The sequence below is a fragment of the Hemibagrus wyckioides genome, linkage group LG18 (assembly GCF_019097595.1).
Source record: "Hemibagrus wyckioides isolate EC202008001 linkage group LG18, SWU_Hwy_1.0, whole genome shotgun sequence".
NCBI lineage: Eukaryota > Metazoa > Chordata > Actinopteri > Siluriformes > Bagridae > Hemibagrus > Hemibagrus wyckioides.
The window spans coordinates 13,977,300-13,991,782 of record NC_080727.1 but is presented as its reverse complement, the minus strand read 5'-3'; the positions used below and the strand labels follow the sequence as shown (position 1 = coordinate 13,991,782).

General features: G+C 36.7%; 1 protein-coding gene and 1 long non-coding RNA gene across 2 annotated transcripts; one reads left to right on the top strand and one right to left on the bottom strand.

Annotated features, from left to right (window-relative positions):
* Positions 1–2,207: 2,207 nt before the first annotated feature.
* LOC131369291 (uncharacterized) lies at positions 2,208–4,669 on the top strand. The gene is made up of 3 exons (XR_009207250.1): positions 2,208–2,304; positions 2,768–2,893; positions 3,508–4,669. It is a non-coding gene; the product is annotated as an uncharacterized LOC131369291 (long non-coding RNA).
* A 445-nt stretch (positions 4,670–5,114) lies between these two features.
* On the bottom strand, positions 5,115–6,700 carry si:dkey-228b2.6 (uncharacterized protein LOC563918 homolog). Its single transcript, XM_058415856.1, has 2 exons — positions 6,465–6,700; positions 5,115–5,405 (listed from the first exon to the last, which is right to left on the bottom strand). The coding sequence occupies exons 1-2, from the start codon at positions 6,591–6,593 to the stop codon at positions 5,127–5,129; spliced, it is 408 nt and encodes a 135-aa protein (XP_058271839.1). The 5' UTR covers positions 6,594–6,700; the 3' UTR covers positions 5,115–5,126.
* Positions 6,701–14,483: the final 7,783 nt, after the last annotated feature.

The following is a 14,483-nucleotide window of genomic DNA, read 5'->3' as shown; positions in this document are numbered from 1 at the left end:
AATTTCATCCCTTATTAAAAAGAGACTGTCCATAATTGATCTTTAGGGTACACAGTATGTTTGGTCATTCTGAATCAGTGAGGCCAGACAACATTTGAGCCTCAAGCCTGTTTGCTAAACACTTGAAAATGTTTTATTATCTGAATACAGCAAAGACACTGGTCTCCAAGTCCTAAATCTTCTTGGAAAGCAGGGACAAGACCACTCTGTAACAGCTTGAGGGAAGTAACTTGTTTTTGATGCTTTCTGGACGTACTTCATATAAGTCCCGTCCTAAAATATTCCAAAAATGTTAATAAAACTCAGCAGACAGTCTGTCAATTTCAGGGGATCGGCCACTGGATAGCAGGTGCATTGCCTCTGTAAGCTCCTGGAATGTGACTGGATTGTCCAAACATTTCCGCTGCTCATCCTCCAACTGAGGTAGTTCTCGAAATCAGTTAGAGTCACAACTTTCAGCACCATATAAATCTGTATAAAATCCTGCTGCCAGCTTTCTTATTTCCACAGGATCACATATACATGAAATACTTTGTTGTCTTTTTGAGCATGATGCTACAAGCTTGGCACACCTATTTTTGTTTCCCCTATTCTTCTTTGCAGGACCTCTCAAGCTCCATCAGGTTGGATGGGGATCGTCAGTGCACAGCCATTTTCAGATCTCTCCAGAGATGTTAAACCGGGTTCAAGTCTAGGCTCTGGCTGGGCCACTCAAGGACATTCACAGAGTTGTCCAGTAGCCACTCCTTTGTTATCTTGGCTGTGTTCTTAGGATCGTTGTACTTTTGGTCCTGTGAACAAGGATCGCCCCAGGTCCAGAGCGCTCTGGAGCAGGTTTTCATAAAGCATGTCTCTGTACATTGCTACATTTATCTTTCCCTTGATCCAGACTAGTCTCCCAGTTCCTGCCGCTGAAAAACATCCCCACAGCTTGATGCTGCCACCACCATGCTTCACTGTAGGGATGATATTGGCCAGGTGATGAGCGGTGCCTGGTTTCCTGCAGACATGACACTTGCCATTCAGGCCAAAGAGTTCAGTCTTTGTTTCATCAGACCAGAAAATTTTGTCTTTTAGGAGCCTTTTGGCAAACTCCAGATGGTCTGTCACATGCCTTTTACTGAGGATTGGCTTCCCTCTGGCCACTCTACCATACAGGCCTCATGGGTGGAGTGCTGCATAGATGGTTGTTCTTCTGGAAAGAAGTTCTCCTCTCTCCACAGAGAAACACTGGAGCTCTTTCAGAGTGACCATAGGCTTCTTGGTCACCTCCCTGACTAAGGCCCTTCTCCCCCAATCTCTCGGTTTGGCCGGGAGGCCCACTCTAGGAAGAGTCCTGTTGGTTCCAAATTTCTTCCATTTATTTCTTTCTTTGCCAAATGACCAGTGGAGCTAGTGCAAAGCCTAGCACATAACATACATATCACACAACCAGTATTCACATTGATTAATGGCTAATGTAATTTGTGTATAACTGCTTCACTTTAGAAGCTATATAGATACAATAAATTCTCATAAGAATTAAAGAAATTCTGCACAGTAACCATCAATAACCCATGACCGGAGCAGTCACTACAAGGAGTCAAACTGCAAATATTAATTATTATCAGTAATAAGGACGAAATAAGATTTAACTCTAGAGATGGCGATGCTTTTCCCCACTTCTTTTTTCTGCACAGGAACTGATTACCACAGTGTCATATTCCAAGTACCTATAGGATCGGTGCATGAGTAAATTAATTTGGTCTGTATTTGGTGTGATGTGTTGATGTATTTGAGCAGGTTGAACAGAGGAACACACTGCTAATGGAGGAGAACAACCAGCTCAAGCACCAAGTGGAGTCCCTTGAAAGGTCACTCTCTACAGCAATGTACACCAAATACAACAAGCAGCACCTTGTTAATGCTGATTATGCCACATTTCTCAAACTAGATACAAAGCAATTCATTTGTAAATCGTTCACAGAAGTATCTACCTCAGAAATATGGTATTGATGAAAATCCAGTTAGTTACACAGAAATTTAATTTACATTTTTGTGAACTAAGTTGTTTCATATTAATGACAATGTGATTCAAAACAAATCGCTAGTTAAAGAAAAAAAGACATTCAATTAGGACAAAAGTAACATGTCCCCTTAAAAGGAGGAAGTGAGTAGGTCTATGCTGTAGTGGCTGAGCTGCAAATGATAGTAAAGTGAGAGGAGACCATCCTTCACAACCAGATGCGTTTAGAGCAGAAGTCTTGCGAATGCAACGCACTAAACCGGCAGCTAGAAGAGACACTAGAGGACACCAGATGAAAGGTCTGTAAATTTACAATACCTAAGACTACATAAAACTTATTATATGCTTATAGCAGAACAGCAGTCTGTGTGTTTAACTAAGACTGTGCAAGTAATACACTATACATTCTCTCTTATCTGCCTATTATTTTTAAATAAAAAAAGCACATTATACAGAGTGATGGAGGTTTTAACATAGCATTTGCTTCTTAGGTTGTACCAACAGTTCTCAAATGGCAAAATGTCGACAAAACTAGCAAATCTTATCCAGTAATGCAGCTCAGCCATTGCAGCATGCCTGCTACCATAGACACAAATACTTCTGCCTTGTATAGGGTGCCATTACTTTTATGATAATTGAATGGTTTGTCTTGTCTTTATTTGTCTATAAAATTTATATACAGAAAAACTAACGGTCCATTATACAATTGCAACCAATGGCTGGAATCTGTGCATTTCTGATGTTTTTAGTCATCATTGACAGGTGTCCAATACAAGGGAATGAGCAGCATCTAAAGAGCGAGCCTCTCAGTCCAAAATGATTGAGCTGGAGACCCAACTGTCCTGAGCCACTTCAGAGGTCAATCAGCTGCGGAGAACCAAAGACGAGGTAAGCTTAATGATGGACTGGTGTAAAGAAAAGAACTGACCATGTGTCTCAGCCATCATGCAATCTGTAGCCATAATGACACTCTTTACCAGTCCTAACCAGGATCAGCTAACTAGCCTTGCTTATAACGTGATCAGATTTATTTTTTTATCAGTAATGCAGATGAGATAAAGACTAGTGATGAGGATGTGAAGTATACACCTGTGTGTAGCCAAAGTGTGTCTCATCATGTACCAGTGAATGTCTCAAAAATAAGATGAGTTACATTTCAACTTAATATGATAATATTCTTACATCACTTATTGCCAGTTTGTTTTTTCATGCCACTCTGTCCTCCATGTTTGTTGTGTAAAAAGAGAATATTGTTTTTCAAATCCACGGAAAAAGTCTTTTAGCTTTAAACAAATATATAATGTGCAATAGCACACACTATTGTGGTCTGTAACTATTACAGCATGGTGTCTGAAAAAAACAATGTATAATGCTAGGAACAAATAGCTATAAATTAGGAGTGCAAGGCTTGTCAGAGTCTGCAGTACTAATCAAGGAGATGTAGATTTCATAAACCTTTGTCTGCATTCATTCTTCTGGGTCCATTGTCACTGTATTTTCAGGCAAAGAGGAGGTACCAGAGCTGTCTGCGGGACGTGAAGTACCGCCTGGAACAGTCGGACAGCACCAACAGTCTGCAGAACTACGTGCAGTTCCTCAAAGCTTCCTATGCTAGTGTGTTTGGGGGCTTGCCTTTCAGCCGCAGCTCACTCAGAGCTCACTCAGCCATCTGAACCCCTGTACACTCGAAACTGAGGAGATGCAGGACACACACAGACACCGGTGTGCATTTTTTTACACAGTACAGTGTGATGAGTTTACCTTCATCAGTTTTATTTGAATGTGGGTAAGAACCAAAGTACCACTCTAATCTTGCGTTAATTATAATTATGTTCCACATTAAATTTCATATAGATCTCCATATTTAAGCCCTAGATAAGTGACAGTGACTGAAGCGGTGCTTAAATAGCAGAAGCAAATGCTACTCATAGACCTGAATAACATTTAAGTCACTATCAAAACCCCAAAGTTGACCAGTCTATAATATAAGAAGTTTCTTATAAACTTCTGTAAAGTTGTATTGGTGTTCATCAGCCTTGCTAAATTTCTTCAGATAAATAAAATACTCAGCCTCTGCCAAGATTACGAAGTCATTCAGGGTAGATTTTTCCATCATATTTATAACTAACCTGAACTGGTAGTGTAATGATGAAATGGTAATGTAGCTGGGGATTATTGTGTCCAGCCCACACATTTCCTCATCTGTGGACTCTGAGCTTCTTTCAGCATTATCACATTTGTAATCCCATAGATCACTGACTAGCCGAGCTGAGTCTTTGACCCAACCGTGTTGAATAGCTGCACTGTGTTTGCTGTCTCCATTATACAAATCCCATTATACACGGGATTTCTCTCTAATAGGACCTTGAGCATCACTGGAAAATGGTGAGGCAGGAAAGAAGATATTTTTTTGAGGAGCAAACACTGACCATATGTTAGATAGATCACATTAATCACCATTATATCTCCTCCTATTAATCACCATTATCACTTAATAAGTGGTGCAAGAGAAAAGTGCTTCACATGTCATTAAGAAATTACAAATTCAACACCATAGTTATGAGACAAGAGAGAAAAACTGGTTGTGCTGTCTCTGAGAGGGACAGGATTTCTCTCTCCCCGGTCAGTCAGGGCAGCTCTAACCAATCACTGGCATGTGTGAACTCTTGTATATTGAAAGTTAGCCTTCACCCTCCCTGAGTGACTGGTGAGTGGGAATTGACTAATGAAATAGGATTTTATTAATAATGAAAATACAGTAAGCAAGAAATTATGAAAACATGACAAATATTTCAGTAAAAACATATTTAGTGTGCCACACAGTGTGGTGTTTATTTAATGCGACTAAGCACATGTTCAGACTGAAGATCACATTAGTTGGTGCTCCCAATTTTATATTACACTATTTCTTCTCTAATAACTGTGTTTGGAATTCTATGTCCATTTATATCACTATATTTATCTGTTTTTCATTCTGTCTAAAGGAAAGCTGCAAACTTGTTACAGAGTTTGTGTTGTATACATATGAAATGTTTACATTTTTATCGAGTCATATGAAATCTAAGTAAAGCCTTTTAAAATGTATAAATGTTTAGCTCATGCCCCTTTCTCGCTTCTGTAATCAGGGCAGTTTTGCATCAACTTGGCGGTCTTTTGATGAAGATTCTTGTCTTCTTTTCATGCTTATGACCTTCAATGCAGTCTGTAAAACGATCACTTTTCTCTGTAGCTTTGTCACCCTGTGGGACTGCTCACTCAGCTCCTTTTCATATTTCTTCGCCTTCAGTTGGGCTGAAAGCAATTTTAGTTTGTACGACTTTTTAATTAGATGGAGGCGTTTTTCACAACCATCACACATTTCGTGTTCTGAAGTTTCTGGGCTTGTAGCTGATGTTTCTTCCTATAAATGAATCAAAAGATGAATATATTGATGTCGCAAATAAATTGCTAGGTACAGCAGGTTGGTTGCTACAAGATTAAAAAAAACAATCTGCGTTTTGTTGTTTATTTAACAATCAAGTGTTTTGGTCTGTCATTTTGTTGTATTGATAGGAGGAGGGGAATTACTTGGTCAGGGAATTACTGTTTATAACCTAACCTAATTTAACCTAAGTGTATAACCTAACAAAACTGGTCAAGAAATGTAGCACTAAATAGATATTATAGATAAAATATTATGATGGTATTCATATACAATATAATATATAGCATACTATTGTGGTATAAGAGGTAAAAAAAAAAACAGTTGGAAATGTTTGACCATTTTTATTTTCTCTATGAGATCAAAACTATCAAAACATATTTGAAACTGTGATGTTATGTATGTCTTAAAATTACATCATAATGTAATAGATGTGTGTGATTCAGATGTATATATATATATATATATATATCAGATATCAGATATATATAGATGTATTCAGACGGTATAGATGGTGTGTGATTCAGAGTTTCAGTTTCAAAGACCACTGAATTTTAACATCAAATGTTAAAGAAAAAAAGTAAATGCAAAGTATATTCCATATAAGTAACAGCACTGTTCATTCTGTTGGTAAACTCATGTTCATAACCTCTTTTATATGTTTAAGAATGAAAAACTTTTGCCATAATGATTCACAGATCTGTGAGCCAGGGAGTCTGTGTTGTTATAATGGTGAAAATCACAAGACATGTCCATAAACATATTATATTATATTAATATTCCTTGCTGAGATTAGTGGTCACTGATTGAATTTAATCAAAAATATTCAATAAATATATCTAGGCAAGACTGACTAATGTCAAATTATAGTGCTTTCCTGCTGGAAAGTTCAGGAACAAAATGATGTATCAAACCCATAATATAATTTTACACATCTACAAAAAGATGTAAAATAAAATATTCAGTAAATATATCTGTCTGGATGAAGTGGTCAACAGAATTTATTTCACATGTAAAGAGGTCTCCAAAATGACCTACCGTGGACTCAAACACAGAGGGGACAGCATAGGAGTGTAAACGTCCTGATGCGTGGAAGCAGTCAGAGGTGAAATGATCTGAACATAAAAGTGCAGACTCTGAAGGTCTCAATCCTGCAGCAGTCGGCATGCTGGAGATCCAGTGCTGGAGCTGCTCCTCTTCCTGTGGGAATCTGTAAAAGGAGAAATATCCACATGCTCATCATTCAAACACCAACACTGTGAGTAAAGTGTGTTTTCTTATGTCTATCTACCTGTGCAGCGTGACACCGTGTCTCTCTGTTTTCCCGCAAGCTTCACATGTACTCATCATGTACCTGGTGTTTAAAGGCGACGCAATGAGAAGGAGCGCAGAGACCGAGAAGTTTATAGCAGGAACGTTCACACAGCTCCCTCTTAATCTTCCTAAAGGCGTTAATGAGCAGAAAGTGCTCTTAATGGGCCATTAACATCGATACAGCTGTCAATGTGCAGCTCATTTACATCGAAACATCCACCTTCTTTACTTTGGAAGGACAAAAGAAATGCACTTATTTAAGAATAATATATAACCATATAAATAAATGTATTATATTATTCAAAATACCAAAACTGAGAAGAGTTCATTCTGTTGTTGGTAATGATATCATGTACATATATATATATATATATATTAGCAGGTAAATATATTTCAGCAGTTGATTTCCTTTCTTACTTCTAGGACAAAGACAAACATGATTTCTTACAGTATTGACATTTGTATGAAATATTCACAAGCCCATTTAAACTGAAACTGAGAATTTTTTCATTAATGTAACTGAAAGTACACTTACAGTATATTTCCAAAAGTTTTGGGACATGCACATGAATTTAATATGGATGGAGTTGTCACACCCTTTGCAGCTATAAAAGCTTTCCACAATGTTTAGGAGTGTGTTTATGGGAATTTTTGACCATTCCACTAGAAGAGCATTTGTGTGGTCAGGCAGTGATGTTGGGTGAGAAGGCCTGGCTCGCAGTCTCTGCTATAATTCATCCTAAAGGTGTTCTATCAGGTTGAGGTCAGGTCAGGATTCTGTGCAGGCCAGTCAAGTTCCTCCACACCAAACTCACTCATCCATGTCTTTATGGACCTTGCTTTTTGCACTGGTGTACAGTCATGTTGGAACAGGAAGGGGTCATCCCCAAAGTGTTCCCACAAAGTTGGGAGCATGATATTGTCCAAAATTTCTTGGTATGCTGAAGCATTAAGAGTTCCTTTCACTGGAACCAAGGGGCCAAGCCCAACTCCTGAAAAGCAACCCAACACCATAATCCCCCTTCCTTTAAACTTTACACTCGGCACAATGCAGTCAGTCAAGTACCGTTCTCCTGGCAAACCCAGACTTATCCATTGGATTTCCAGACAGAGAAGTGTGATTCGTCACTCCAGTTGACCATGGAATATTTAGTAGTGAGGTAAAGTCATGAACAGACTTCTTGCACAGGTGGCAGCCTATCACAGTACCACACTTGAATCCACTGAGCTTCTGAGAGCGACCCATTCTTTCACTAATGTTTGTAGAAGTGCTTGATTTTATACATCTGTGGCCATGAAAGTGATTGGAACACCAGAATCCAAAGATTTGGTGTCCCAAAACTCTTGACAATATAGTGTATGTGGCTTTACTAATTGTATATTACTTGATTTCATCTGTATGCAGAATGAAATCCATCTGTAAATTCCTGGTAAGTAGGCCTATCTAAGGAAACAGGCATATGTACACTATATAAGGATGAATTATTAATATTCTGTTGTAATTTATATACTATTTTCACCACAAAAAGTTTTATGCTGGTCAGGGTTGCAGTGGAACAGGCATGAGAATACAGCCGGGGTCTCCGGCTCGTCTCACGGCACCATTCACACACTCATTCACACCTAGGGACAACTTAGCATAGCCAATCTGCCTACCTGCACGTATAGGAGGACATCGGAGGAATGGACCAGAGCTCAGGATCGAAAGAGCGGTGAATGCTCAATGATATTAATATATATCCTTACATACTTACATAATTACAAAGCTAATAACTTTTAGGGTTTTTTAAATGCAATTTGTTACATAACAGATAAAAAAAATGATCAGGAAGATTGGGAGGATTATAGGTTACATATAGAGAAGATCAGGAGGTAGTTATTCTCAAGATACTAAGCCAGTACTTTTAAATAGCATCTGCCATGCCATTTGTTTGTTTGTTTGTTTAGAATTTTAAATGTTTTACTGGCATAGTTTATTGCATATGATTTTTAATTAAATCACATTTAATTGATACAGTGGGCTTCAAGCTATCACATGGACATTTACATTCCTGGCAGATGCTTTCCAGAGCAACTTACAATTTATGTCATTTTATGCAACTGAGGGTTAAGAACCTTGCACAGGGGCCCAGCAGCTTGGTGGACCTGGGATTCTAACTCACAACCTTCTGAACTAAGCTACTAACCACATCCCTGGACATGGACATGTTACAATGTACCCCTCACACCTTACCACATGCCCCATCTGTGGTGTAGGATCTAACATCATACTTCTCTTGTTTTGGTGTCAATAGTGATATAAAAGTGCATATATTTCATTAATAAAACAAGACTAAATAAATAAATAAATAAATAAATAAATAAATAAATAAATAAATAAATAAATAAATAAATAAATAAATAAAAAAATAAAAATATAAATAAATAAAAATAAAATAAAATAAAATAAAATAAAATAAAATAAAATAAAATAAAATAAAATAAAAACATGTGAAAGAAATAAAATGCTTTGAACCCTAAGTACACTCTAAGTACACAAACCAAAAAAGACAAAAAGTGTTAGGTTGTGCCCCGCCCTCTCCTAAGTGATTATTTGGGTAAACTATAAAGATGAGTTTCAGGTGTCTGTGTAACTGTGTTGAGGACATAGATATAGAAAAAGTCTGGTGTGTTTTATAAAATTATTAACGGTTCAGACAGCATTGACCCAAGTGTGCAGAAATGTGTTGTATATGGACTAGAGAAAAACTACCAGCAAAGATCAGTGAGACATCAACAGGAAATGCTGAAGAACATGTGAAATGTGCCTGCATGCAGACAATAACAGTGTGAAAACATGCACAGTACCTCGAGCTCAAACTGAAGAAGTGACGCAGCAATGGCTAATAATATATAGATAATGTAATACAGATAATGTTGGTACAAAAGCTATATTAAACCCTATATTTGTTTTTCAAATGCCTTTTTAGAGACACTTTTATTATATGTATAAATCTATAATTGACCAAAGAATCTTGCTCTTTCTAATAAAGTTCTACTGCTTCTCACTTCTATTTTGTGGTCTGGTGTCTTTCTGCTTTTATTATCTGTCTTGTTAAGTCATTTCCTCTTTGGTCACAATGCTGTATTCAGATCTGCAGGAAACCCAACTAAACTTCTTACTATCCTAGTGTTCACTTCATTGAATTATAATATGATGGTGATCTGTCTTTCTGTCTTTCTCTATTGTATATGTAACATTTCTTCCATGAGAGATGCATGAGCGTGTCTGAATCCAGTTTAATGATGGATGTTCCCTTATGTTCAATTCAGAGCTGATAATGAAAATGTTATCTTCAGTAAATGATTTATCCTAGTCAGGGCTGTGGTGGAGCTGGAGGCTATGCTGGTAACACTGAGTGTGAGGTGGGAATAAATTAGTTACACTGTATTATTTGGTATGTTTGCCTCCCTCTTGTGGTTGTGAGTTGCCATTTTCCAAATAATCAGGAAATCTAAGTGTGCCTCTGGGATCCCTGTATACATGTCTCTGGGTCTGGTCTTCTGGTCATCTTTCAAGTACTCTTTGACATAGCAGCTGTTTATTAACTACGGAGATTACAGCAGCTGAATGAGTGAGGAAGAACTGCAGAAAAAATACTGAAAGGGTCATATATTTATCCATGGCATGTATCAAATGGCAAATACAGCACCCGAGTTTCAGTTAGATCAAGTTGAGCACAGTCCTAAACGCATGGAACTATTAAAGTTAGTACAGTACGAGAAATGAATGCTCTTGTCTTCATTTAGGTTGTTTTTAAAAAATATCAGGGACGGCTTAGTCTATCTTACTCAGTCGGGACAATCAGAGGTTCCTCCACAACACTTCTAAACTGCTAAAGACATTGTGTAAGTGTACTAAGATGCTGGACTAAAGCCTGATAAGATGTGTATAAGTGTGTAAGATGTGTGTAAGATGTGTAGCAGCTTGTTTGTTTGTGTGTGTGCGATAGCTCCTTTTGTACATCCCTTTGGCTTTGGAAAAGAGCTTTTGAGAATAATAAATCTGCAATATTAAAATAATTTAGCAAGTTGTTTTATTAAGACCTTTACAGGAGAATTCTTGTATTGCAAAAAAGCTATATGAAAACTTTTGAAAGATTCAGCAAATGTCCATTGAAAATTTTTTTTGGAGATCATTTTTATTATCTGTATAAACCTGAGCCAACATGATAACATAATCCTACTAGAAACGCAGATAGCAAAGAGCACAAATAGTAGAAATTGCTGGTTCTGAACTGTTTCTGAGGTGGAAGAGCTAACTGAGATTTGTCTTACTGACAGGAACCAGAATTTCATTTCATATCCATTGTCTTGGTGCTTTTCTCTTTATTTCTTATCCGTTTTTTTGGTTTCTCATTATCGTTTCTGCTTTCCTCCTCCTCTCTCCCCTCCTCAACCTCATCCCCCATCACTTTTTATCTCTTCTACTCTTCCTCTCTCCTTCTCTACTACTCATCCTCTTCTTTTTTCACAACCTTTTTCTATGATCTTCAACTTTATTGTTTTGTTTTTTGTTTTTTGTCCAGGCTCCAGATCATTCACATACGTATGATTTTACATACATAATAAAATTTTAAGATGGGAACAATTTAGCAGATTGCATTTCTTGTGATGATGTTGAATTGGGGATAGTGTGTATGGGAAGATTTTAGATTATAATAAGAGAGAGGCTTCTAATGCAGGGCACACTGTAACAGACTTTATTTTGTAGTTTTTAATGTACACTGGTATGACAAAATGTCCTGTCTTTACTGGTTGCCAGACCACGAATGTTTATGTAAAAAAGATCACGGCAAAATTTAAACAACTTTGGAAAATATTAAGAGAAAATCATTTTACCATAGCGTGAGTATGTTTTATTCATGAAAAAGTTGCATGAATAAAACACTTGCATTTTAATCAACGTTAAATAAAAAACTAAATTTCGTTTCATTTCTGTTACTTTTACCCCTCGCTGTTATTGTCCTGGCCACCAGAATATGGAGCTGTTTCTCTTAGAATTTGATGAAAGCCTGCAAAAGCCATTTTAAACCTGTGTTCATTTTAAAGGGTTTTTTTTCAGTTATTTGTTCATGTGCCAGCTTTTTACTAAATTATAGCTTCTGTACAGATGTGCAGAATTTTTAGAATCATATTGGAACTGGTACTTACTTACTTACTTACTTACTTTCTTATTTATTTATTTATTTATTTATTTATTTATTTATTTATTTATTTATTTAATCTTGTCATTTATTTATTGAAATTACAGCAAATGTTTTGGGAGTTTTAAAATCCTAAAAGATTTTAAGAATTTGCTAATTTTATCCTTTTCCTATAGAAAATCTGTAGAAGTCTTGTACAACACAAATATCCGATAGGACTACTTATGCAATCATTTAGGTTTCTATTCAGATCTATATGGAATTGTTTAAATTGTCTCTTTTTTTTAATTACAGTACTCTGTAAAACCCTTCTCTTGTTTCTATTGGACAGTTACACTATAATTTACATCTCCTGTGAACTTCCTGAGTCATCTATCACCTTTCCCCTAGCATAATAAACTAAATTGTCTTTAAGGCTAACCTTAAAGACAATCATCCTATTACTTAGAAACCATCCTTATCTATAGTGGTCATTAATGGTTAATAATTCATAGAACACAGCGGTTTAAACAATTCCATATTGACCGGAAAAGGCATCCAGTGTATTTGATTAAAAAGGTCAGGATATTTTATTCCTAAAAAGACAACCCATATAAGAATGGTTCCAAAATCTAAAATAATTCCCATTAGAATCCTGTACAACTTTCGTATTGTAATCCTTTAGGGGTTTTTCTTTTTGACAGGGGGCTTGTGTGTTGGAGGATGGGGAAATGATTGCTGCTCTGAATGTATGCATGCCTTCAGGTGTAGTGTGAATTCCAGACCTGAGGTTTCTGCCTCAACAGGATCAGCCACTTATGTTCAAACACCAAACAGACAGATTTAGAAAAGTAGCCAGCAAACACAGGGGCTTAAATTTTGTGAGACAATTAAAGGGTGGATTATTGGGTAATTACGTTCATATACAAGCGTATTGCTCCACTCTTTTAGTAGGTTTTATTTGCACAATAATAGATGTATTTTGTTTATAGAGAAACTATACTTTGTGCCCTTCTATATAAATAATTTAGTAAAAAGAATTGAATTCCAAACTTGGCTTCTCTGACTAATGTGCTCTTTACCTGATCAGTGACATGGAAGCCTCCTCTTCCGTTTTGTCAAATATAGGATTTTATTATATATATTCATGACACTGTGTAGAATCTTCCTGGGGTGTGTTTTCTAACATTTATTTATAATTTATAATGCACTGTAACAAAGCCTATAATGCTATGCTGATCATCACAAGATGATCAATAGTCATAACACCTTTGTTTTGTTTTGTTTTTTGCTTGTTTGTTTTAAGACATAAGGAAATTGGAAATAATCAGGTCTTATTGATGAACTGAAACATATGATCTGACTCACTGAGCTGATACATACCTGCCATCTACCTTTTAACATGCAATTTATTTCAGCTGCAGAAAAAGGTGGGGGCTAAAGCAATTTAAGGGAGGATATACACCTTAAAGTGAACAATTCGGGTTTAATGCTTCAGGGGTATGAGGGCATGCTCTGATGGAGAGCAGGCATGTCTTTGGGATGGGTTGGTGCTTGTGAAATTTTCCAGTGACTTGTATTTTGTGTGTGTCTCTGTGTGTGAGATTTGTGTTTTCTGTACATTCTCTGGAATATGTAATTGAAGAAAATGAAATACTGTCTTAGGTATGTGTAAACTTCCAAGCTAAACCTCTTGGTTTATCAGAGGTAGAAAAAACATGACTTTGAAAGAGTGTTATATATACTCAAGGGAAGCTAATGGCCAACCACTTCAGCTTGGTGTTTTATATGTGCATGTGGAAATCCTCACACAGTGGCAGCTCAATAATTGGCTTTATGGAGATATTAGTCCTCTGAAATAGTAATGTGGTTTCTGACAAAGGACAGCCACAGAGATACAAACAAACAAATAAAAATAGTTCTAGCTGTATCACTTCATTCAGCAATAGACTCAAGTAGTAGGCATGGGCTAGAAATTGAAGGCAGGACTTTAGAAGTCATCATACAGATGATAATGTAGCTCACATTTGCTTTCATTAATTGTCTTTTAGAAGGTGTTTAGGTCGGGTTGATGGTTGTGAAGCCAAAATGATGAATTAGACCTCCAGCTTCCATTGCTTATCAGCCCAGACACCAGATAACCAGCAGAAAGAAACAGGATATATCTTTTTGTCACTCTAGGAGAACCCTTATAGGTTCTTAAGGAGCCCTAATCTCTAAACCCTAAAAAAAACTTAACATTAACATTAACTCTATAGTCTTTCTAAAGTCTAAAATAATAGAACATAAAAAGAAGAAAAAGAAGTCTCTCAGTTGTATAAATGTTGTTCAATTGCCTCACATACGGCAAGATTTTTAATGTTTGTATTTAAACTTTTATTTAAGTTAATCTGTGAGATTGTACAAACTAAGAATTGAATTGGACAAGAATGTGCTGTGCGTATCCCATTCAAGTTCAATGTTGATGCTCAGCTGTTTGTTTGAATTGTTGAGAGGATGTGCTGAATGTGTGTGAATGTTCCTCCATCTCTGCACCATCTGAGCACTTAGCATGTGTATGGGCCTCAGACAGTCCACC